This window comes from Choloepus didactylus, chromosome 24, assembly GCF_015220235.1.
Source record: "Choloepus didactylus isolate mChoDid1 chromosome 24, mChoDid1.pri, whole genome shotgun sequence".
NCBI classification, from domain to species: domain Eukaryota; kingdom Metazoa; phylum Chordata; class Mammalia; order Pilosa; family Megalonychidae; genus Choloepus; species Choloepus didactylus.
Genome location: NC_051330.1, coordinates 17,063,161 through 17,089,426, shown reverse-complemented (window position 1 = coordinate 17,089,426; position 26,266 = coordinate 17,063,161). Strand labels below are relative to the sequence as shown.

Sequence of the window (26,266 nt, the reverse complement as noted above, 5' to 3'; positions counted from 1 at the left end):
CTCTATATCTTCTCAATATTGGAGTTTAATTTTTTACATTAAATACAGCTGGAATATATTTTGTCTATGGTATATGGGGTAGGTCTCAGTATCAGGCTGCCAGCCACCCACCAAAATTTGTTCTCCCCTGATTTCATGTGAATACAATGGTAGCAGACACACAGCTGCACAGCAAGACTACATTTCCTGCTTCCCTGGTAATTGGCGTGACCAATAGCATGTGAATACAGGTCTGGGTGACTTTCCAATGTGGGACTTGAAGACACCTCCTTCATCCTCTCTTTTCCTTTTATGCTGGCCGTCACCTGGACATGGTGGTGACTCAGCTGGAACCCTGAAGATGAGACAATGTACACAAGTGGCACTTAGGGAGGAACCTGGCTCCCGGGTAGGCCACAGAGCAGAGTTGCCACCTGAACCACTGTCAGGTGAGAACTATCAGGTGAGGAAGAAACTTGGTGTCTTTCTGTGATAACAGCTCAGCCATTTTCTAACCATTACAGGTGCAGTTCCGTTTGTCTAATGGATAACTAATTATCCCCTATATTGAACTCTATTCTATATAGAGTTATTGAATACTCCACCCATTCCTTCATAATTTGAAATGCCACCTTTTCATATGTTAAACCCCCATTTATATTTGGATCTGCTTATGGACTCCCTAATTGTTGTATTATGTCTAAATGGTGACCCCAGAAATCCAGGTTGTTTTCATCATGGATCTTTGCGGTTTTAACCCACAGCTTCCACAATTGTAGTCAAAGGGGAAGAGAAGGCAGGATGGTTCTCAGGAATGTTTTCATAAGCCAAGCCTTCCTTCCTTTTATGAGCCAGGCTGTCACCCCTATGCACGTCCCCATCCAAATCAGTCACAAGGCTTCAACTTGACTGGAAGGAATGCTTTGTGCCCAGAAGGAGGAAAATAAAATGATATTTAGTGAATATATAGCACTGTCTCTGCCATAACACCATTTATCAAATATAAAAAAATTTCTATCTTTCTTATCTTGCCAAGAATTTCTTTTTTAAATGGGTGACTATAAAACATTATCAAATACTTTAAAATATTTTTTGGCTTAATGATATGCTTTTTCTCTTTTAATCTACCAATGTAGTAAATTATATTAATGGAAATTTGTTGATTTGAAGTTCTTGGTTATGATGCATTTTTCCTTTTATATGCTGCTAGATGTTGTTTGCTAATATATCATTTAGGATTTTCACACTCATGTTTATAAATGAGATTGGTCTATAGTTTTTGTTTTTTTATTATGCTTATTCCATTTTTGATACAAGGTTTTACTATCTTGTGAACTAAGTTTGAAATCTTCCCCTTAACTATGTTCTGGAGCAATTTATATAAAAGAGGGATTATCTGTTCCTTGAAAATGTTGGTAAAATGTGTCTTAGACTACCTTTTTCATTTCTTAATTGGTTTATAGTACTTTCCAGGGTTTTTTTTTTTTTTTTTTTAACTTACTTCTTCAGTCAGTTTTGTAACCTTCTAGACTACTCTCCATTTTACCTATTGTGCCAGCTTGCATGTATTATGTTCCCCCAAATGCTAAGTTCTTTGATGCAGTCTTGTGGAGGCAGATATATTAGTGTTGAGTAGGTTGGAACCTATGGGTTCAGTGTTTCCATGGAGATGTGACTCAATCAACTGTGGGTGAGAACTTTCATTGGATAATTTCCATGGAGGTGTTAACCTACCCATTCGGAGTGGGTCTTTATTGGATCACTGGAGTACTTTAAAAAGAGACACAAAGGCCCAGACACAGAGCAACCGAGAGTGACATTCTGAAGAGCAGCTGCAGCTAAAAGAGGACAAAACGCCCCAAAAGCAACATTTTGGAGAATGTCATTTTGAAACACCACCTTGGAGCAAGTGGACGCCAGCCACGTGCCTTCCCAGCTAACAGAGGTTTTCCGGACACCATTGGCCATCCTCTAGTGAAGGTACCCGATTGCTGATGCCTTACCTTGGACACTTTATGGCTTTAAGACTGGAACTTTGTAACCAAATAAACTCCCTTTATAAAAGCCAACCAATTTCTGATACTTTGCTTAATGGCAGCATTAGCAAACCAGAGCACCTACATTTTCCAATTTATTATGAAATGTACATTCAATTACTTTCCAATTAAAAACACATATTTATATTGGTAACAAATTCCCTTTTCTTATTTCTAACATTGCTTGTTATTTTAACAAGCAGACTAGGTTATTCATCAACTGATTAATGGATAAATGAAACACAGTATATCTAACCAGGATATCATTTAGCAATAAAAAGAAGTGCTGATACATGCTACAACATGGATGAATCTCAAAAGCCTTTAGGCTAAGTGAAAGAAGTCATTCACAAAAGACCACACAATGTATGACCCCATTTATATGAAATCTTCAGAATAGGCAAATCCATAGAGTCAGAAAGCAGGTTATTGGTTGCCTCTGGTGATGGGGTAGGGTGGGGAAAGGAAGTAAGTGCTAAAGGGTATAAGGTTGCATTTTAGGATGATTAAAATGTTCTAAAATTAGATTCTGGTGATTTTTGCCAACCCTGATGATATACTAAAACTATTAAATCATATACTTTAAAAAGGAGAACTTTTTGGTATTTAAATTATATCTCAATAAAGCTGTGAAAAATCAGATTAGCTATTTTTTTGCCTATTTTATTTTTCAAAAACTGACTATTTCTATTGATCAATCCCACAATTTCATAATTATAACCCCACTTTTTGTCATTTTATTAATTTATACTTCTATCTTTTAAAATTACTTACTTTCTATGTATGAGTTGGTTTTTTATCATTGATCACCCACATCTTTTTTACTTTATTGATATCTGTATTTAATAATTTTTAAATAATTATACCTGGCCTTTGATCACAATCTTTTTTTAATGCAATTTTATTGAGATATACTCAGACACCATATAATCCATCCGAAGTATAGACTCAGTGGCACACTGTATCATCATATGGTTGTGCATTCATCACCACAATAAATTTTTGAGCATTTTCATTACTTCAAAATGAAGAAAAAATATATTAAAAAATAAAAAAGAAATAAAAAAGAACACCCAAACCATCCCATACCCCTTATCCCTCCTATTATGTATATATTTTTTGTCATTATTTCATTACTCATCTGCCCATACACTGGTTAAAGAGAGTGTCAGTCACCAGGCTTTTACTATCACACAGTCACTTGACAAAAGCTATATGGTTATACAATTATCATCAAGAATCAAAAAATGGGGAGGAGGAGCTTAAATAGCAAATTCAGATCACTACATCCCAGCTCTGAGAGCAGCAGCAATTGTTTCAATCTGCCCCTGACAAGAGCAGCTGACAGCCCCTGTTTCAACCCTGCCCACAACAGTGGCAGAGTTGGTGGAAACTTAAAGGCACAGTGCCTCCCTAGGACTGCAGGGAACAGTGTGCTGAAGAGCACCATTGGCTGGGAAGGCCAGGAAAGCACAGATTTGGGGAGCAGTCAAAGAGGTGTTTGGTGTCCTTCCTGGTATCCCCTCCTGGGATCTTTGGAAGTGGGTAATGCCCCCTTCATGGGTCCCTGTCCCTGTATTGGCTGGGAAATACTGACTAAGAAAAGTCCTCTCCACAAAGACCATTCTCCCAGAATTTGCCTTCCAGGCAAAAGCAGCTAGAGAGTATGAAAGGAGTGCTAAAAATATGTAGAGTCAAATAAAAAACAAAGAGAATGGATGAACATTCTCAGAGAAGGAACACAGGAAAGGAAGCTTTCTCCTATAGAAAAAAACAATTGGACAAATTGTGCACTCTCAAAAATTGTACTGCATATTCAGGACAAGAATCAGATGAAGAAGAGCTGAAAATCCTATCAGTTAAACATGGGCTATTCTAAGGAGCTAGAGTAAGTTGAGCCAAGTATCAAAGAACAGCCTTAACACAAAGCCAATCAACAATAAAACCCAAGGCAAGAGAGAGAGAAACTGACCTCCAGAGTAAACTCATCAAGGTAATCAACAAAAAATTACAAGCCATACTAAGAACCAGGAAGATATGGCCCAGTCAAAGGAAAAATCAAAACTTCAGATGAGGCACAAAATTTGGAACAACCAATCAAAGATATTCAAACAAATCTCCTAAATCAATTTGAGGAGATGAAAGAAAACATGACTAAAGACATAAAGGATATTAAGAAGACACTGTGTGAGCATAAAGAAGAATTTGAAAGTTAAAACGAAAGATAACAGAAATAATGGGAATGAAAAGCAAAATAGAAGAGATTAAAAATATACGAGAGGCAAACAACAGCAGATTTGAAGAGGCAAAAGAAAGAGTCAGTGAGCTAGAAGACAGGACAGTTGAAACCTTACAGACAGCAGAAGAGATAGAATAAGAATGAGAAAAACTGAGTAAGGTCTCAAGGATTTGAAGGACAGCACAAAGCACACAAACATATGCATCATGGTTGTCCCAGAAGGAGAAGAGAAGGGAAAAGGGGCAGATAGAATATTTAAGGAAATAATAGCTGAAAATTTCCCAACTCTTATGAGAGGCATAAATGTACATGGTCAAAAAGTGCAACATACTTCAAGCAAAATAAATCCTAACAGACCTACTCTGAAACCCATCCTAATTAGATTGTCAAATGCGAAAGATAAAGAGAGAATTCTGAAAGGAGCAAGAGAAAAACAATTAATCACATACCAGGGAACCACAATAAGATTAAGTGCCAATTTCTTACAAAAAACCATGGCAGCAAGAAGGCTGTAATATGATTTATTTAAGGTACTGAAAGAGAAAAACTGCCAGCCAAGAATTATTTATCTGGCAAAATTGTCCTTCAAAAATGTGGGAGAGTTTTAAATATTCACAAATAAACAGAAACTGACAGAGTGCATCAACAAGAGACCTGTCCTACAAGAAATACTAAAAGGAGTTCTGCAGGCTGAAAGGAAAAGACAGGAGAGAGAGGCTTGGAGTAGAATGTAGAAATGAAGATTATCAATCAGGGTAACTAAAAGGGTAAAAAGACAAAAAAATAATAAAAGATACTATATATAAAAACCAAAGGATAAAATGCCTGCAAGTACTATCTTTACAGTAATAACACTGAATATTAGTGGATTAAACTCCCCCATAAAAAGACACAGATTGGCAAAATGGATAAAAAAGTATGATCCAACTATATGCTGTTTACAAGAGACTCATCCTAGACACAAAGACACAAGTAAGTTGAAAGTGAAAGGTTGGAAAAAGATATTCCATGCAAACAGTAACCAAAAAAGAGCTGGGATAGCTATGCTAATATTGGACAAAATGGACTTTCAATGAAAAACTGTTATAAGAGACCAAGAAGGATACTATATATTAATAAAAGGATCAATCCACCAAAAAGAAATAACAATCATAAATATTTACGAACCTAACCATGGTGTCCCAAAATACATTCAGCAAATGTTGTCAAAACTGAAGGGAGAAATAGACATCTCTACAATAATAGATGAAGACTTCAATACATCACTCTCATCGATAGGTAGAACCTCTAGATAGAAGATCAATAAGGAAACAGAGAACTTGAATAATACAACAAATGAAAACTAGACCCAACAGACATATATAGAACACTGCATTCCCAAACATCAGGATATACCTTTTTCTCAAGTGTGCATGGATCATTCTCCAGGAGAGACCACATGTTGGGTCACAAAACAAGTCTCAACAAGTTAACTTGTACAGATTTTCTATATAGGCTGATGGTAAAGGTTTGGAAATGGATGGTGGTGATGGTAGTAAACTTTTATGAGTATAATCAACAGCACTGAACTGTACCAGTGAATGTGGTTAAAAAGAGAAACTATAGGATATATGTTTTACTAGAATAAAAATTGAAGGATAAAACATAAAACTGTACAACACAATGCACCCTATTGTAGACAAAGATCTGTAGCTAATAGTACATGTATAAGAATGTTCTTTCATGAATTATAACAAATGTATGATACATACATAGGGTATTAATAATAGGTATATAGGAAAAATAAACCTAATGTAAACTACAGTTATAGTTAATAATACTATTTTAATAATTTTCCATCAATTGTAACAAATTTAAGTATTGTTAAAAATAGTACAATTATAAAAAAATTGCTATCAACAATTTTAACAAATGTCCTACACCAATGCAAGGTGTTAGTGGTGGGGTGGGGTATGGGAATCCTGTATTTTATGCACAATTGTTTTTTAAAACCATAACTGCTCTTATAAAAAATTTAAAACAAAACAAAACAAAAAATAAACAAAAAGCAAGGCTCAGGAAAAAAAGATATTGAAAAAGAAATGAAATGTAATCATAGTACACTATGTGGTTCAGCTGTTAATAACATTTGCATAGTCATAAGAATGTGAACATTGACTATTTATTGATTTAATAAATAAAAGTATTTGAGGGGAAGAGAGAATTTGTGTGTTGGGATGGGGGGCAGGTAAAGAGAGCTAAATCCTCATATTTTATATTGAAAAGTCAATAGATAATGTTTAAAACTGAAAAATTAAGAAATGCCATAAAGCAATAAGTATGGAGATAAATTCTAGGAAAAGAAAATTCCAACTAAAATAGTTGAAAATTGTGTCTGAGGAGTTGGTAGAGGTGAAATAGGGCAAGGCATTTTTGTTTTTCATTATAGGGCTTGTAGTATTTACTTTTTTAAAAAAACTATTTACTATATTACTTTGCTAAAAAATCAATATAATTTTTAAAATACACCAGTCTACAGAAAATTTCACCAGATGGAAAAATGATCACACACAGTTTAATACTGCCAGTGTCAGCACTTGCTCTTTATTGAACTCTTCTCAATACCTTTTGTAAAAATCACACATTTATGTTTATCCTGTCTAAATAAAGGACTTCGTGATTCCTCAAGTATTCCTGATTGCTCTGTTTTTGGTTCCTTAAAGTTGAACTCAGAAAATAATCAACATATTTAAAAATTTCTCCACATCTGATTTAAAGCTCTTGACACACATTCTGGACAATATGATATTGCTTTGGGTGTTTTCTATCTTTAAGTAAACATACTCTCTGCTCCCATCTTTATTGATTTTCGTATATTTCTGTTTCTTTGGAACACAATTTCCCTTTGTGTTTGGTTTGATGTCATTATAGGGAAAGGAATTAAAAAAAAGAAATACAATGGTGGGAAAAAATCCTGGCCAACCAATAACGATTGTCCTAGGAATGCCTGAGTTAGAGTGAGCTGGAGGAGCTTGGCAGGATCTGGTCCCATGGGTAGATTTTTTGCACGATAGTCCCCAAACTAAAATCTAAGATGACAGGATTCAAAGGGAAGTAAGGTTGGATTTTGTGGGCTTTGTGATGAATGAAGAAATATTTGATTACAGCATTGGCATCATCAAAGCAAAGCCATAGCAGGAGAGATGGCCTCTCTTCTTAGTTTGGTGGAATGTCCACTTTCTTGACTTGGAGATAAATGGTCTTTTCTTTATTTTTTCTTGGTCTGAAATAATAAAACAAAATAGGAGGTGAGTATGAAATTATGAGGAGACCGAAAACCAAAATAAAGTGGATATTAAATAAGTGGAACAATGGATGGCTATATTCTCTGTGTAAGACCAGAGCTGCTGTGTGTCCTGAGTGGTGATTCTCAACAAAGAAGATGGAATGAGCCTGGTGATTAACTAATGTGGGTGGGGTGGTTCCTAAGGCTCTCTCTAGAAGTGGCACTTGCCTAAATATATTCCTTATGTAGTGTTTTACCTTTCCAATAGAGAACATGGAAAAAGCTAAATTTAATCTCATATCAGTTTAAAAAGATGGTTGCCACTGTTATCAGTTCTGCAAATACAATTTGAGAATTTTTTCTACCAAAGTTTATTTACTTTTCAACAGTTTGACAAGTGAAAAATTTAATTTGAAATTTGTTCCAATGGTGAATTTTCTCAATTGGCACTGTCTTTACAAATGCTAGGCTGTCGCTGATGCTTGTTGTAGAAATGCTGGTTGCCTCATCTTGTCACTCCCAGCCATGCTCTTTAGACAGGACCTTGTCAATGGGGATATTGAAATCAGGTGTGGGGCTGCTCCTGGGTCCCCATGCTCATCACAGAATTCTGTTTACCTGGAGGTGGTTAGTCCTGCCTCAGTTTCTGGACCACTCCCTTCTGATCCAGGGAGGGTAGCAGAAGCTCACCAAACCATCCAGTGGTGCTGAAGTCCTTTCAGGCTCCAGATATCAGGGCCCAGTCAAGGCTGCTGAGCTCCTGTGGTCTCTTCACCAGCAGCAATTACAGCAATGGCAGTAGCTGGATGGCTACTAACTAAATGCCAGGCCCTGCACCGGGTGCTGCACCTGCATTATCCTGTTTGTGAACCCAGCCTCCAAGGGCAGAGGCAGCACGTGGTAAATGCAAAGCCTGCGGAATCTGATGGCCAGGGTTAGAATCATCTCAGCACATCCTGGCTGTGTGACTTGGGGAAAATTCTTTAATCTTTCTGTGCCTTGGCATTTTCAATGGTCAAATGGGGTTCCTGAGAATACCTATGCAATAGCATTGTTGTAAGGGTTCGAGGCAGTCATAAATGAGAAGGGGTTGGAAAGCATTTGTTGCAAGCTCCTTATTAATGTTAGCTATTATTATCCTCATTTTATAGAAAAGGAAACTGGGATTTAAGAGGTGAAATAAGATTAAGTGATATGGACTGCATTTCTCACTAGGTCTAGGTGGGCTGGTGTCCTCAGGAGTCAAATGACTCGGGTGGCAGTGGAGGAGGGTGCTGTTCTACCCTGTTCTTGCAGACTCTCCCTCAGGCCTGGGACATCATACCAGAATGAGGCTGTCCCCCTGCAGCTGTACCCTTCTCCCAGCTCCAACTCTGCTCTCACCTTCTCATCCTCTTTCTGCAATTCCCCAGCCATACACAGATCTCTTACATCTTTGAGAAGCCAACTGGGTTATAAAATATAGAAAAAAGAAAAGTGCAAACCCTCACAGAAGTTTTTATAGATCACATAAATGGGATGCACATAGAATAACCACAGGAATAATATTTTAAAATACATTAGCTTATTTTGAACCAGCCTGATGAAAATAATTGAAAACTCTTACAGTGTACATCACTTGGCTGCATTTCTATATCTTGAAACAATTCAGGATACATTTAAAAATTTGACTTCTAGTAAATCATCTAGGTAGATATTTTCCTGTTTTATAGAAGTGCTTCAAAATCTTCTATGAATAATGATGGTGGTTATTAAACATTTATTAAGTGTCTCACACTTTCCATGCATTCTCATTGAATTGTCATGACAATCTGGTGAGGTAGGTACTGCTGTTGTTCCCATTTACACATGGAGAAACTGAGGCTTGGAGAAGTTAAGGCCACACAGATAGGAAAAGTGCAGACCTGGATTGTCAGTTTCTGAAACCCATGGTCTTCAACACCACAGCTTACTGCCTTTCTGACCCTGGAGCTGGCTGGGAAAAGCCCAGAGGAACTCCAATTAGGGATGTGGTAGAAGGAATTCCAACATTTATTCCACAAATATTCGGTGGCCTCCAGCTCTGTGCTTGCCAGGTACTGGGTTAAGATCTAGGGATATGAGAGTAAACAGGATATAATCTCTATCCTCAGGGGGAGGAACTCATGGGGGTTGAATCTGCATCGAGATAGGGGTACAGGGAGATGGTCAGTCTCGATCAGGGGTCTCAAACTCAAAAGTCTACAAGTGCCAGGTATATACTAAAGTGGGCCAGACATGAGACAGCAGGGAATGGTGGGGACTGCAGCCTAACTGCAGAGCGCATACCCATCAAAAAGCTGAGCTATCACTCGCTCCCGCAAGCTGTTAAGGGGAGGAAAAGCTTGCTCTGTGTTACTAAATCTTCTGATTGAAACAAAAACAAACAAACAGATCCTGGGATTCCAGTTTATGTGGAATTTCCTACTTTAAAAAATATTCTGTGGGCCAAGCAAAACATTTGAGGTCTTAGTATCCTGTGGTCTACCACTGTGCAACCTCTGGTCAAATTCAAATCTTCTTTCGACTCTAAGATCCAAAATCTACAGAAAGGCTCATACCAATGAGAGTCCTCTCCAGCAACATTTTGCTCAAGAACTGAATATGTTAAATGTGAAAGTTTTGCAGCATGGATAAAATTCAGTATAGCTCATGGCACCAATGGGCAAAAATGGAATTTGGATAAAATAAATAAAAACATCTAAGCAGTCTGCATAAACAAACTTGTAGAGATGGTGCCTTATAGCTTTCTCTTTATTTGGATATTTTTAAGTTTACTTTTTGAAAGGTTCAAATGGTCCAAATTCAGACAGTACAAAAGGTATGCATTGAAAAGCATCTCCTACTTCTATCCCACAGCCCCACAATTCTATAGACAACAAATGTCATGCATTTCTTGCATATTCTTCCAAATATGTGTATATACTTTTGTTCCTCCATTTTACACAAATGCTAGAATGTATACTTTTCTATACATTTACCCTTTTGTCATTAATAATGCATTTTGGAGAACTTTCCAGAAAAGTGTGCATAAAGCTGTCTCATTCTTTTTAATGGCTGCAGTATGCTATTGAATGGCATGCAATAATTTATTTAAGTGGCCTCCAACTGATGGACATTTAGGTTGTTTTAACAAATTCTTTAATAAATAACTATGTGCATGTCATTTTGCACATATAAACTCCTAGAAGTGCAGAACCGCTAGGTAAAAGAACCTGCACTTTGGCAATTTGAATAGCTATTGTCAAATTGCCCTTCATAGAGGTTTCCGATTTGTACTCCTACCACTAAATGTGTGAGATTGCCTGTTTCCCCACATTTTTCCCAACACATTATGCTACCAAGTGATTGGATCTTTAACAAGCCAAGAAATAGCACATTTTAGTGCATTGTTAATTGGCACTTCTCTTATTATGAATGAAGTTAAGCCTATTTTCATACATTTAAGAGCTGATTTTATTTCCGTTTCACTGAAGTCTCTGTTTAAGTCATTTCCCAACTTTTTGCGATTAGGTGGTTGTTCTTATGGATTTATTAGAGCTCTTTATATATTGTGGAAATTAGCCCTTTGTAGTAGAGTAGTAAATATTTTCTCCATGTTGGTCCTTTTTTTTTAGCTTATGGTAGTTTTTCAATGCAGAATTTACATTTTTATGAAGATAAGTTTATTCATCCATTCTTCTATGCATCCTGGATTTTGTGTCATATTTAGAAAGACCTTCCCTGCTATGCAAGTATAAAAGAATTCTCCCAGATTTCCTTCATTCATTTGGTGATTTCTTTTTTGGTACTTTTAAGTCTTTGATTAATTTTGCATTAATCTCAATGTATGGTGTGAGGTGTGGATCCAACCTAATCTTTCTTTCCAGGTGGCTGGGAATTTGAATTCCCTACCTCTGCATGTTTTCAGCATCATCGATGGTTTCAGGCAACGCCTTCCCCTTGGTTTCAGGTAGCAGGAGCACCAGTCCTCCAGCAATCAAGCCAACCACAGCTGAAAGCCAGACAGACTTAAATCAAATCAGTATCCCGGAAACATATGCAAATCACATTAGCTGAAAAATGCAGGTTCTATAATTAGTTCTCCCATAATTTCAATTATTTTAAATTTTTTATTTTTTTCCTATATTTGTTCACAGATTCCTTTGCCATTTCTGACTGCTCTGTTTTCCATCATGAAAATCATGCCAATTCCAAACTCCATTGGGTTACAACTCCTTATAGGGAAGTGAAATACTTAACATTTTGAGTCAAGGTTATTCCAGGCTAGAGGACATTGCCACAATATTAAGATACTCTGGAGTTAGAAATAACTCTGAAAAAAAATTAAATGTAAAAAAAGGAAGAACATAACTCTGGCAGTATAAAGCACTTACTTGGTAATAAAAATAAGTAAGAAACTTGGATTCTTACTAGCAAATAAAAGCAAAGAATCATGTATTGCTGCATAGCATTGAAAAGTATAACCAGGCCTTTTAGTTCAAATTCAGGGGTTCAATAAATGCTATTGTTCCTTTTTTCCTTTTTCTTCAGATGTAATCTTTTGTGTATGCTGGGGTGGTGGTGGTGGTGGCGGTAGTTGCGGTAGTAGGGTAGTAATAAACTCACTCTAATGTTTTTGATGTTCCAAATTTCCATTAAAGTCTCAAACTTTTAAAGTTACATTTTTATATGTATTTCTGTAATAGAACACAGGAAGTGGGATTTGGGTTATTCACTAGTTTGGGAATTTCAAGAAAATGCATGCTGGGCTCTGCTCTTCCTTGCATGAGGATGCTTTCCAAAGACTCCAAGTCTGGCTCTGGGTATGGGCTGCAAGGAAACAAAAAGGAAACTGAGTGGTGGTGGGCAGTATTCCATACCATAGTGGTATTTTTGGTAAATCTCACTCTGAAATTTGGAAAGAATCTGAGCTTAAAATGGATGGTCTTGCACATTTTAAATAGTCTGATGTCAATTGGTGTGTGACCTAACTATGCTACATATAGAAGCTCTGATTCCAAGACTATAATCTACTTCTGACCATCTGTCTTGACCAAATGCACACCATTTTTCTACTGTTTATCAAGCATGTAGAAAGTATCAGATGTATGCTAAGCATTTTATATGTACTGACTCAGTTAGTCCTTACCAAAACTCTAAATACTAAAATCCTCATCCTGTAGGTGAGACAATTGAGACTCAAAGTGGCTACTCAACTTTCCCAGTATCAAAAAGCCTGTGGAAAACAGGCTTGCTTTGATTCCCACCTCTGTGTCTGCTATGTTATGTTTCCACATCAATGACTCTCACTGCCATCTTTACTTTTTATTAAGACATCCGGTAAACTTTCCAGTGAATTTTTAAACTAAAATTAAACAATAGTATACTTGGCACTATTTTATAGCTTATTTTATTTATTTACTATTATTATGATTATTTTTATTTAAAGTAACACCAAAGGCTCAATGGATTTATGATAAAAATGACAGCTTCTTGCTCCAACCCCCCTTCCCCTTTTACTCTGAGTCCCTAAGGACAAACTCCCTTACCTGAATCTGTTTTCAGTTGTTCTGGCAGTCATTCCTTAAACCCAAATAATATACTTAAACTCTTTTTACTGATCTATCAAATGTAGACAGTATCTATTGATGCTGTATTGAAGAATATAAAACTTAGGCAATTCTAGTCCTCTTTTCCCTTCATTCTTCTGAATATTTAACAGTAATATTATTTTTACTACTCTCAATGTTTTTTTTTTTTTAACTTTTAATAAAATGCAAAATCTCTGTGTTACACAAGTCTGTTTGTACCTCTTGGTCTTCCTTCCACTTTTCCTCCCCATCTTTTCACTGCCCAACTTCCATTAGCAATATCCAATATGATAGCATTTCCATTTGGTTCTATAGCCATCATTATTTTTTCCACGTTCATCTATTATTTGGTTCTACCATTTGAAAATTTCACTATGACAATGTAAATTTTGTTTGTTGCAGGGCCAGGTAGTGTACTATCTTTGAGTCCAAATATCTCCCCCTGGACCACTCAGGGAAGATTGTCCTTTTTATCAGGATCAAAGGGATTCTCTTTTCTTGTACAATCCCTGTGCCTTGACAGCTATGCCAAATTTATTTTGCTTCACGTGTGGATCATGAATTTTTTTTTTTGTCTAGCTTTTGATTTTGTTGAAATTTCTAATTGGGGCTCAAGGACCTGTCCACTGCCTGCTTTGTGACATCCTCCAACCCTGTTTGCCTTCTTGCTGGTTCTTTCTCAGCTCACTCTTGAGGCCTTTGCTTATGCTATTCTTTTTGCCTGGAAGACTGTTTTACGACTCTCCATCTGCTCAAGTTTCACTCTTTGAAGAGGTTTCCTCTAAATGCATTATTTATTTATTTATTTAAAATAGTCCACCCCTCCCTGCCCTGTCACTCCCCTTTACCCTACTTTAATATTTCTCAGAGCATTTATCACAACCTGAAATTATATCATATATTTATTTGTTTACTTATTGACTGTCTGACTTGGCCAATAGAATGAAAACTTTCTGGAGTGGGACTGTCAAGTTCACTGCTTTATCCCCAGGACTTAGCTTCTAACTCCATAAATGTTTGCCGAATAAATGGATAGTATGCCTTCAATATGTTCTCTTTTTTTTTATTAAGATTTATTCACATACCATGCAATCATCCCAAGTCAATATGTTCTTAAGTGTATCCTGCTTGTCAGTTGCCCTATTATATGGAATCTCTTCTTCCACATACACTCCACTCCAGTGGAATTGCTACATCATAGTTTTGTCCCCCACCCTCCGTCCAAACCTTCAGTCCTTCTGGCTAGTTTGGACTCCTTACGCACTATGCTTGTGGCCCAGCTGTCAGCCTAGGGATCTCTTCATCTGCACTCTTGGGTCAAATTTATCATTTTCTGCATTCCATGGCTTCTTATTGCTTGGCTTCCACTGCATTTTGCTGGTGTATACACTTTAACTTCTCCAGGAAGCATGTGAAGGAGGTACACCTTTTGAATCCTAGCATGTACAAAAATGTCTTATTATATATTTTGCCCTCACATTTGATGGATAGTATGGCTAGTGTAGAACCCTAGGTTCAAAATAAGTTTTCCTTCTGTGTGTCTGATGAGATGTTGGATACCAGTTGGATTCTTATTCTTTTAAAGGTGACACTTTTCCTCCTTTCTGGAAAGTTTTAGGAACTTCTATTTATTCCAAAATTTCTGTTTGACCTTAAAGTGTTTAACAGTGGCTCTTTATTTAATCCATCCTGTTTGGCATTTGTTGGATCCTTTAAAGTGGAAGAGTCATGTCTTTATTTAGCTCTGGGAAATGTTCTCCTAATATTTAAAAATAAAGTCCTACTTCTTTCTGTTTTCTCTTTCTGAGAGATGAACATCAAACCTCCTTTTGCTCCTTTTTCTCAAAATCTCCTTTCTTTTGCTTTTTTTTTTGTTGTTGTTGTTCTATATTCCAGCATACTTCATTTTTTTTCATTAGGGCTTATTCCTTTTTTGCATTTCACTGTCATTTTAGCAAGATGTTGTTCACTAATTGTCGTAAGCTTCCAGAACAGTGTCTGGTACATAGTAAGGCTAAATGTGTATTTGTTAAATACACAAATGCACAGGAAAGGGGCAGCTGCCTGTCCTCGGGCTCTCATTTTGAACCAGAGCCTTGCAGTATGCCTTTGAGAATAACTTCTATTAATTCCACTTTTGCACCCTCAAAAATGGCAGAAGCAGAGGCCCCAGAACACATGGGTTCAGAGCCCAAGCCCCAGCATGGGGTTGCCAGGGTCTCAGTTCTGACTCTGTTATGTACTAGTTGTATGGCCTTGGGACATGCTGCCATTTCTCATATGTAAAGGGGGATAATAGTACCAACCTCACAGGTTTGTTATGAAGTTTAAATAAGTTAATATTTGCAATATGCTTAGGACAGTGTCAGGAACGTAGGTGTGAACTACGGAAGTGCTTACTGAAAATCTCTATAAACCTCAAAATCTCTATAAACCTCTAAGGGTCACTTAGTTAACAGGAACAATAAACACGTTCAGCTGGCATCTGAGTGGAGTCTCTGAAGTGAGTGAATTATGAAGAATACCATATATTAATCAAATTATCAACCACAGAATATTTTATATTTGCAAAGCCCAGCCTAATTAACTGGAATGTTCTTTATCCACTTTTCCAGTGCTCTTTCAACCCAGATTTTCCAGCTAATTGATTTTTCAGGCTTCTTAGATTACTGTTTCATGGCTATTTCAAGACCACAATCAGCACACCATTATTTGTGGAAAAGAAAGGAATAGAAGTTGAAACACAAAACTACTAGTTTTGCTCCCTGCTAGCTACTCACATTAAAGGTTGGTGAGGGAAGGGGATGAAACTACTGGCAAAAATAAAGTTTGGGATTGTTTTTTAATTTACTTTAAATGTTGCAATGCAGTTATGATCCTTTACCTTTGCCAAGGGGAAAGCAAGACATGAGGAAGGGTCAATCATAATTCCCCTGGACATGAACTTTTATTGCTTTGTTAAATAGTGCTTGGAGAAAAATGAAATATCTATTCTCTACCCAGAAATATCCTGGTGACCCACTGACCATCCACTGTCCACCTTGGAGTGGAGGAGATTGTGGTGCTTCCCACTTCTTTCCTGGAAGGAAGATGTCCAGGGGTTGGGATGGGCACTGCCCCAAGGTGGAAAGGGGGGGGATGGGGGCAGGTTCCTCAGCCAAAATTGAGGGGAGAAAGGAATGGGGAGCAAGTATGTCCTATAAGCATTGCAAGGCACCCTGTGGCCAACCCATGGTTATCTCAGGAAAAAGAACTTGCATTCAATGAACTTCGGCCATTTTTGAAATATTAAGTTGAAATATGGAGGAATTCACCAGGTCTGTTTGAGGGTGAGTTTGTTACCAGAAAAAGGCGATGGATTCTTTGCCTGATGCACTCAAATGACCAATTCCTGAGACACTCGGGTTTCAAAGAGAGAAAGAGTTTATTTCTAGGCATGAAGCAGGAGATCAGATGGTCTATTGGCCTAAAAATCTGTCTCCTTGTACTGCAGTAATTCTGATAGTTATATAATATTAAAAGATGGGCAGGTTTTAGGATAATGAGCCCAATGGCTCCAGATGATGCAATTATTGAGCATGCGCTGATTGATTACATGCTTAGTCATAGAAAATAAGTAAGAAATGGTGGCCTTAATATGATTATGGGCATGATTTCTAATGTTATAATGAGGTATAGATCACTTCAGGTTAAAGTCTAAGCTACTGCACATGTTAGGTGGGCCCATTTTGGTTACATCCAGCTTCAGTTATAAAGATAACTTTGGAATTGGGGTGGGTTAGTTCTGTGCTGACTCAAGGTCATTTGTTAATAAACATTAGAAGCTGTCTTTCATGATTATAAGACTCCAAAGTAAAAAAACTGGATAAAATGGGCACAAGTGAGGGTCAGTCACAGGCTTTTACAACCACAAGAGCACAAGATAAAGGCTATAGTAGAATCATCATCAGAGATCAAGGCAGCTGGATTACAGTTCAGAGATTTCAGGTATTTCCCTCTGTCTGCTCTAATATACCATGAAGAAAAAAAAAGGAATACCTATATAATGATTCTGTAATCATAATCATCCCTTAAATCCTAACTTCTCATTTACAAGTTCTATCAACAGTTTGGCACTTTTGTTGGCAGGTCTATAGCAGTGGAAAATTTCTTTTCCCTTCTCAAATCCCTTGAGAAGATGGGGAAGAGAAAGAACAAGCAGAGGCCCATGTGTAGGGCAGTGTGCAGCACTGGGGAGAAACGATGGGCGTGCTTCCCTCGTATACATCTAGAGGACTGTTTCCTCCCCTCCCCTAAATTAAGTGCCTGTCGTAGGCATCCTAGAGAAAGTGTAACATTCAAATTAAAAGTGGCTCAGTGTGGGTCTTGCAGATCTTGAAGGAGACAGGAATGAGTGCAGTTAGAGACATTCTGATTGCCATGAGAAGATGTATGCTGTGTGCACGAATCTGGAAACAGACTCACATCTGTGGGGACACACAGAAGGGAGAGGTTCTGTCCCTGTAGTCTACAGCTGTGGGAAAGGGCAATGGACGCTGAATGAATGGAAGTGTCCAGGAATTCCCAGGACCCTTTCAGAGTCTACAGACTTCATGCTCAGTATGTGCCCCCAAGTGCCAATTGCTGAGAATTAAAAATGTCCATGGAAACTTGTATCCTGCAGGCTGGTAGGGGCGAGGAAGAAACGGCGAGGGTACAGTCCTGCCCGTCCCCGAGTCCACTGACAGTGTTAGAAGGGAAACGCTGTGCCAGTGTAACAAAGACAGGTACGCCATTGGGCTACTGCATTTTCTGTATTTTGGTATTTGCTTATCTTTGGCTTTGAAATCGCTCTTTCAAATATCTCAACCACCTGTTTTTTTGGAAGTAAGGATGTAAAGGGGCTTTGTATTTTCCACCTTTGGGTATTGTAAACCGCTTTTTGACAGAGGCCCAGGGAGGGATGGCAGCTGGTGGAGAGAGAAGTAGGGACTGCTTCACAGAAGATTGCTTCCATCTCGCTCGTCTCTTGACCTGTACCCCTCATAAGGATGGGAGTCTGAGCGACTTCCCCTATTTTGATACTAGTAGTTACCGTCATGATACCTATTTTGAAGTGGGAAAATGGAGGTCCCTAAGTAATAGATTTTTGTTCAAACACATCTATGAAGATTTCTTACCAAAAACCACCAACGGGAGTTCATGCCAGACGTCAGTGAGCCGGTACACCAGGAAGGGCGTCATAATGCCACCGATGTCACACATCGAGGAGCAGACGAGGACCCCAAGATTCCTAAAATGTAGGCACCTGGTTTAACTTTTTAACTTATTACTGCACCCTGGTTATCTCCCACCCCTCCCCCAAACAAATGCTGTCATAATCACGACAAGGTCTGCAAACCAAAAAAAAAAGCATTCACATTATTTTCAATGCACAAATATGATATAAGCTACGTAATTCCATTCATATTCTGATGCACTTGTTTACAGAACTTACTTTGAGATTCTTCATGGGGAAGGTGGGGGCAACTTTTTTCTTCTACTTTCATCACTGGGCTTCCCTGCACCATTTCTATGAAACTGTATTTGCTGTTCTGAATCAGTCTCTCCAGTAGATTCTCTTGCAATTCAATATCTCCTGTTCTCACCACATAGTTTCTGTATTTTGCCCCAGTCTACCAATGTGAGATGTGAACTGTTTTATGTGGCTACTGCATTTAAATGTTATCTTCTCTTACACTGTTTTTAAAAGTAATATGTCTTCTATCTTCACCTGCATTAGTACAAGCCAATAAATAAATGTTCCTGCCACCCCCTCCATGCTAAGGGAAACATACTCACCTAATGAATGTGGGGTACAACTCAGCATTAACCAAGCAAACCATTTCATAAGCCATTGTAATTCCCATTCTACCCAAGCACGCGATGGTAACTTTTAGCCAGTGTAGATCTGAGGGAGAAAAAAAAACACACACACACAACTTACACTTACTGCACAAAATCCCTTGTCTTCAAACAGTGCTCCAGAGGGAGCAATTCCATATTCCAGGATGGGATAAGAAAGCAAAATTGGTCCTTGTATAAACAAGGCATTGTTTGCAAATTCTCCATCTCTGTTGTTTTAACCTAATACCTTCTTAACTTTAGACCTCATTGGTGAATGACAATGGAATTATACTTATTTCCAAAGCTAGGCCAACTTTAGCCGACAGAGGTGAACCAAAAGAAATAGCAAAATATGGTATATTTTAAATAATTGCTAATAACTGCAGGATTCAAACCAAGCTCCATAGAGCTTGTTACTCTTCATTGAGAAAGCATTTTAAAAGGAAAGAAAATAACTGAATAATTACTGATTGAATGCATTTACTCAAGTTATCTCATTTAATCAGCAGACAATGATGCAGAGAGGTCAAGGTATTTGCCTAAATAATATCTGGGAAGTATGGGATAAGACTTTGACTCTGGGCTCTATTCCAAATCTCACAATCTCCATTTTAGGCCTGTTTCATGGGTTCTCATAGTCTCTCTCATTATTTTACATCAGAGAACAGTTGAGTACCACTGTTCTTAAAGACAAAGTAGCCATATGGGTTTGCCTAGGAAGGTCCCAGATATTGCCCTCTTCCTTTCCAAATCCATTTGGATGTTAACTTATATGGTCATCCTATTAAAAAGCCACGTATCTTCTTCTCAGGGACTTGGAAAACCCTAGCTTGCTCTGAAACTTACCTTCAGGGATAAAAACCAAGGCTAGACAGGCTGCCCCTGCCACCATATTTGACCAAGCCCAAGGATAACGGCGACCGATGCGATCGACGGTGAAGATGATGATGAGGGCGGCTGGGAATTCAACCAGGGCAGAGTAGAAGAAATCCAAGTAGATATTGCCCCCAGAGAGGCCCATGTGCATGATGAGGCCCTGATAGAGAACAGAGCTCGTGAACCTGAGCAAAGAGGAGAACTCAGGTCAAGCCAAGCACTGAAAGCAAGTAACTGGGAGAAGCTTCTAGAAAAATAAGACTTGATTATAGATCACCTTATATGACCTTATTGCTGCTCCCTCTGTACCATCGCTTTTATGCTACCTGACTTGTTGTAGTGACCAGCTGTGACTTGAGAATCAGGAATGGGGTAGAAGTCAGGATAGCATTTCTTGGCCATATTGAAAGCCAAGGAGAAATGTCTTAACCATCAGAGTGATTTCTCTAGCAGAACCATATCATGTTATTAGTGGTTGCTCAAGTATTTCTTTCTTTGTGGTCTTCTAATGGAGTTGGGATAAGAAAGGATTGACTATTTGAATTTTAGGAAACTTGAAGACAAAATGGCTACATCCTCACTCAGCAATGATTATCTTGTGATCAGATGCAAGCACCACGTTGATGGTGTTTCTAGCTTTGTTGACTAAAAGTGTTCATTATCTGTAATGGAGACTACAAGGATAACTAGCAAGCGTCACAATTATTCAGAAAAGGAAACTAGGAAAATGAAGCCCAATTTCACTGCTGCATTTCACATGCAATATTGTGAAGGTTGCTAAATTAATTCCTGATGGGCCTTGGTTTTGTCAGTTTGTCTGCCTCATTATAAGCCTTCATTTGGCTGGTGCGAAATCCAACGCTCACTGAAAGGACGTGTGGCTCCCTACAGAAGCATGGTGCATAGCAGACAGCTCAAAGTACAGCTGCAGTGACAAAGAGTGAAGTTCAAGTCACTGTATCATGGATCCGGTGGATTATTCTTGAGTCTTATTCTTGTTCATAAGGTTATTATTTTTTCCCAGGTAAATGCCTAATAAAGAAAGAGCTACCCTCATTTCAATTGATCTACATGACTAGTTCTCAATTTTGGCCACATGTTAGTATCACTTACAAAATTTTCAAAATATTTTTCTTGGGTCCTATTCCTGACCAAATAAATCAAGAACTCTGGAGGTGGGGTTGTGATCTTAGTATTTTTAATCTCCCTCAGGTGATCCTAACATGAAGCCAAGGTTGAGAATGTACTGATCTATGCTTAGGATGGTAAACTGATTTCAACATTTGCCTGAGAAAAATGATATTGGGAAAACCTGCTATAAATTAGCCTTACATTGGCATCTACTCTCAGTGCTAATACAGGATTAGGCTACATTTTTGAAGGTGCTGTTGTTCTCTCCCGTTTGTGCATGATTGGGATTAAAATAATTTGGGGGCATTTTAGATTGAAAAATATTCCTTACCAGTTGTACATCAAGATCAAGGTGTGTTTCCTTATCTGGGGGGTTCTGACCAAGTCAAGAAATGAAGGATTCAACTTCTCGCCAACTTCCTCATCAGGTCTAAGGCTCTAAGAATGGAAACAATAAGAACAGCATTGTATATTTAATTATGGTATCTGTGGGTCATATTTGGAATAATGTAAATAATACTTCACATTTCTCGAGTGCTTACAATGTGCCCAGTACTAAGCTAACTACTTCACATGCATTATCTCATTTAATCCATTCAACAACCCTATATATTAGGTTCTATTTTCTTTTTCACCCCATGTTACAGAAGAGGAAACTGGGACCCAGAGAAGTTAGGCAACTCATGGAACAATGTACAAAGTGATACTGTTTGTAAAGCGCAGTGGGGTAAATTGAGGCCCACCCAGCTGCCCCAAAGGCTGAGGGAATCAACTCTCAGCACACCTGGCCCCACCTGGGGCCCATCAGCTGAGAAGCTCTGCTCTGGGACCCTTATACTCAGACTGACAGCATCCCGAGTAACTGGAGCATGTTCTAGATCTCAGGTCCCACCCTAGATTTACTGAATCAGAATCTGCATTTTCACAAGAACTCTGGTTGCAGCAGATACTAAAGTCTGAGAAGCACTGCTCTAGAAGAAAATAGTAAGTGGTGGAGTTGAGATTCCAGCTCCAGGTTTCTGGCAGCAGAATGAGAATGAAGGGGAGACACCTCCCAGCCAGACTTTGGCAATGACCAGACTTACAGCTGTTACATGAACTTCATCTCCATTGGTGAGACAATGACTCACATATGCTTTATTCTGTGACCAATTTTTGAAAGGACCTAGAACTTAAGAATCAGGGACTATGTCAGTTATTAGTGGAAGAAAATATACATTTCAACCACCTTGAAACCGGAGAGGAAGTGAAGGGAAAAAAGCCTCTGAACCCCCAAATCCTCATTCATGTAAATTACAAGTTTTTACAGGTCACTTAGCTTAGATCCTCATTCAGAAAAAGTTTACTCTTCTCTGACATAATTGCCTAGTTAGTTTGATTATCTCTTTTCCAGCCTCTGTCAGATGAGAAGGTATTAGTTAAAAGTACATGAGATGCCCACAGACATAGGGTATTGGTGGTTTGATGGGTTGAGCCCTCTACCATGGACTTGCCCTTAGGAAGACTGTTGCTGTAAAGGAGAGGCTAGGCCTGCCTATAATTGTGCCTAGGAGCCTCCTCCCGAATGCCTCTTTGTTGCTCAGATGCGGCCCTCTCTCTCTGGCTAAGCCAACTTGAAAGGTGAAATCACTGCCCTCCCCCCTACGTGGGATCAGACACCCAGGGGAGTGAATCTCCCTGGCAACGTGGAATATGACTCCGGGGAGGAATATAGACCCGGCATCGTGAGATGGAGAACATCTTCTTGACAAAAAGGGGGATGTGAAAGGAAATGAAATAAGCTTCAGTGGCAGAGAGATTCTAAAAGGAGCCGAGAGGTCACTCTGGTGGGCACTCTTACGTACAATATAGACAACCCTTTTTAGGTTCTAATGAATTGGAATAGCTAGCAGGAAATACCTGAAACTATCAAACTACAACCCAGAACCCATGAATCTTGAAGACAATTGTATAAAAATGTGGCTTATGAGGGGGGACAGTGGGATTGGGGGGGTCATAGGGATCACACTCCCGTTTGTCTAGTTTGTGGATGGATGAGTGGAAAGGTGGGGGAAGGAAACAAACAAACAAACAAACAGACAAGGGCACCCAGTGTTCTTTTTTACTTTAGTTGCTCCTTTTCACTTTAATTATTATTCTGGTTATTTTTGTGTGTGTGGTAATGAGGGTGTCGGGGATTGATTTTGGTAATGAATGTACAACTATGTAATGGTTCTGTGAACAATCAAATGTACGATTTGTTTTGTATGACTGCGTGGTATGTGAATATATCTCAATAAAATGAATAATAATAATAAAAAAAAGTGCATGAGAGCTACTTGGATGAAAGCAGTCAATACAGAGAAAATGGATGCTCTGAAAACTTGATACTTTTTAAGAAGGCAGGATATTGCTTAAGACACATTAGGACACTTTCTATCCAAAATGTTTAAAACCCTCAGAAATTATTTGTATTCGAAGAGCTAAGTTTTACTTCCCTTGGACTTTGACCTCTGTTGGATACCTCCTTCCCTGGGGATGCAGACACACAAGTAGGAAAGACATTGGTGGACTGAAAAGTGAATGGCTGGCTATATTTTTGAGTTGCACAAGATAGAAACTCCTCATTTGATGTTTTGGATCTCTTTCAGTTTTGTATTTTCCATCCACTTCAAAAATTCCACTAGGGAAACACAACTCTCAGCCCATGAAATATTCTGCTGTTTCTTACTAAAGGTAGGCTAAAATGCAAGGCAGGTTGCCTTCCTGGAGCAACTATTGGGTTCCCTTATGTGCACATGTTTCCCAACCCCTTGCTTCCCACCCTTCCCTGATTTTACACTTCAGCCCCTGGCTCACCTGAAGAGAGGCAGGCAGGGATTTCCCATTTTTCTCAGCAATATGCTTAATGATCTTGACGGCTTTAGGATTTTGGTTCTGGGAGATCAGCCACCTTGGAGACTCGGGCAGGCACCTATGGTAGGGACAGTGTAATGTAATCAGCGCTGTTGAGAGGAGGGGGGAAAAGGTGACTGAACCCCCTCAAAATGGTCATAATCATATTTCTGCAAGGGATCTCACAAGATGACGTGTGGTGGGAACTAAAGGAAAATGAAGATTATGCAGGGAGACATACAGCTCTTTCCTCCTTCAAATGTTCACCTGGCATCTGCTTTGTCCAGGTGCCTTCAGTTTCCTTGTAAGAGATTTGTGAGTAGAACCACAGAAAGCAAGCTGCAAAGCAGGGTGCTGCTGAATATCCAAGTTTATGCTACATGGTAGAGAGGCAGGGTTGGCTTGGGTGTGACCCAGGCTTTGCACAAGGGGTGAGAACTGACAGATGGTGCAAAGGTACAGAATTGGGAATATGCAAGTCATCATGGAGGAACCCAAGCCGGTTTTCTTTTTAATGCTGAAAGCAAAAGAATGAGATGAGAGTTTGAGATGAGATGGTGACAACTTCAAGGCAAGCCTGCATAGTTTGGGCTTGATACAGCAGGACACAGGGACCCACTGTAAGACCTTGAGCAGGAATATAACAATTTGGATCTGAGTCTGGAGCATAGGACTCTTAGCAGCTGGTATCAGGGTATGTGGCAGATTGAATCATGGACCCCAACAAAGGATGCGTTCTTAATCTTGATCCACATTCCTGTGGTTGTGAACACATTTGTTAACAGGATTGTTTGAATATGTTGCTAATAGTTAAGGCATGGCCAAATTGGATCAGAGTGGGTTTTAACCCATATTACTGGAGACCTTATAAAGAGGGGAAATTCAAATGTAGTCAGTTGAAATCAGAAATGGTAATAAGCCAGAAGTTAGAGAAAGACAGGGGAAGAGACCCAGGACATTGCCATGTAATGGAGCTCTGCCATCCCCTGAATGCTAATGGCCCCAGGAGAAAGTGTGGCCTTGTCAGTGCCACAATTTGGAACTTCTGGCCCCTAAAACCATGAGCCACTAAATGTTTGACGTTTTAGCCACCCCTTGATGTGGTGTTTGTCATAGCAGTCCTGGCAAACTAAGACAGGGTGGATTGAAGGAGGAAGGCAGGGCAGGAAGGAGCTGGCAGATCTGCTTTTATGGTAGTTCTGGTGCAAAGCTAGGGAGGCCCCAGTTGGGATTCTCACTCTGGAGAGAACTTGGAATGGAGGTTTTTGTGCTAATGCAACGGAGAGAAGAATCACAACGATTCCTGGATTAAAACTTGACATCAGGAATAGAATCACGGCGTGCTCAACAGCTGCCACCCCACAGCTCCCAGCAGATACCCTCCTTTGCAGTACTGCTGTGTAATTTTTTCAGATCACACCTGGAGCCCAGTGTTCAGTGCAGGCCACTATGCTTCAGGAATCCTGGAGCCTTCTCAGCCAAAGGTGTCCTGAGCTGTACGGCCAAGGGGGTGAAGGACTTGGAAACCAGGTCAGAGATGGTAGGAAGCAGAAATGTTTAGCTTAGAGTTAGAAAATCTTCATGGACCTGGGAGTCCTATCCAAATAGTTAAAGAACTGCTGGGTAGCACATAAACTAAACTAATGTTGTGAAGCTCCAAGCACAGAGTTAGAACACTGATTTCCTGGTACAAATCACAGGAAAGGAAATTCTGGCTCCATCAAAAGTCTCTTTAATAAGAACTCTGGATTCTTCACTAAAGTGGCTTGCTTTATGATGAAGTAAACCTTATCCATGATAGTGTTCAAGCAAAGCCTGGATATTCATCAGGTGGGGTCTTATGGGAATCCAAACCCTGGGCAGGAAGCTGGGCCAGATGACCCCTAAGACTGCCTGATCTCAAAGAGTTCTCAGCCATGGGGGCCCACAATCAAACAATGCAAGGTCAAGTACACAGCTGATTCCTCCAAAAATGATCATAAGGATTACAGAGATACAGAAGGCATAGGCAGGCCAGGCCTGACCCAAGTCCCTTGTCCAGTAACTTCCTTAACACCCTCTTTTCTCAATGATGATTCCACCCCACTCTTGGTCCTGGCTTCTCTTCCTCTGGTTGGCTGTCAAAAAATGGTGTTTGCTAGAGTTCTGACCATGTTGCCTTCCTCTCCCAGCTCTATTCATTTTCTGAGTGATCTCTCATCTTCCCTCAAAGAGGGAAACAAACTTAAGTTGCATTCTGGGTCCTTAAATATAATTGCCCCATCATGTTGGATGTCTTTGTGGCACCTCAAGCTCAGTATGTCCAAAGTACAACTTATCACCATTCCTTCCAAACCTGCTCCTTCTTCTGTGTTGCTCATCTTTCCAAATGACATCCTCACCAACACATAAACACAAAAGCCTGAACTCT

The 26,266-nt window shown here is 39.1% G+C and overlaps 1 protein-coding gene across 1 annotated transcript in view; it reads right to left on the bottom strand.

Moving 5' to 3' along the window:
- Positions 1-6,634: 6,634 nt before the first annotated feature.
- The window catches only part of SLC22A2 (solute carrier family 22 member 2), a 32,433-nt gene continuing 12,801 nt past the window's right edge, over positions 6,635-26,266 (bottom strand). The window contains exons 5-11 of the mRNA XM_037817691.1: positions 23,821-23,935; positions 21,314-21,420; positions 19,822-20,036; positions 18,931-19,039; positions 18,270-18,382; positions 11,432-11,531; positions 6,635-7,516 (exon numbers count right to left, since the gene is read on the bottom strand). Coding sequence (XP_037673619.1) covers positions 7,450-7,516; positions 11,432-11,531; positions 18,270-18,382; positions 18,931-19,039; positions 19,822-20,036; positions 21,314-21,420; positions 23,821-23,935 — 826 coding nt within the window. The 3' untranslated portion in view covers positions 6,635-7,449. The remainder of the gene's footprint in view (positions 7,517-11,431; positions 11,532-18,269; positions 18,383-18,930; positions 19,040-19,821; positions 20,037-21,313; positions 21,421-23,820; positions 23,936-26,266) is intronic.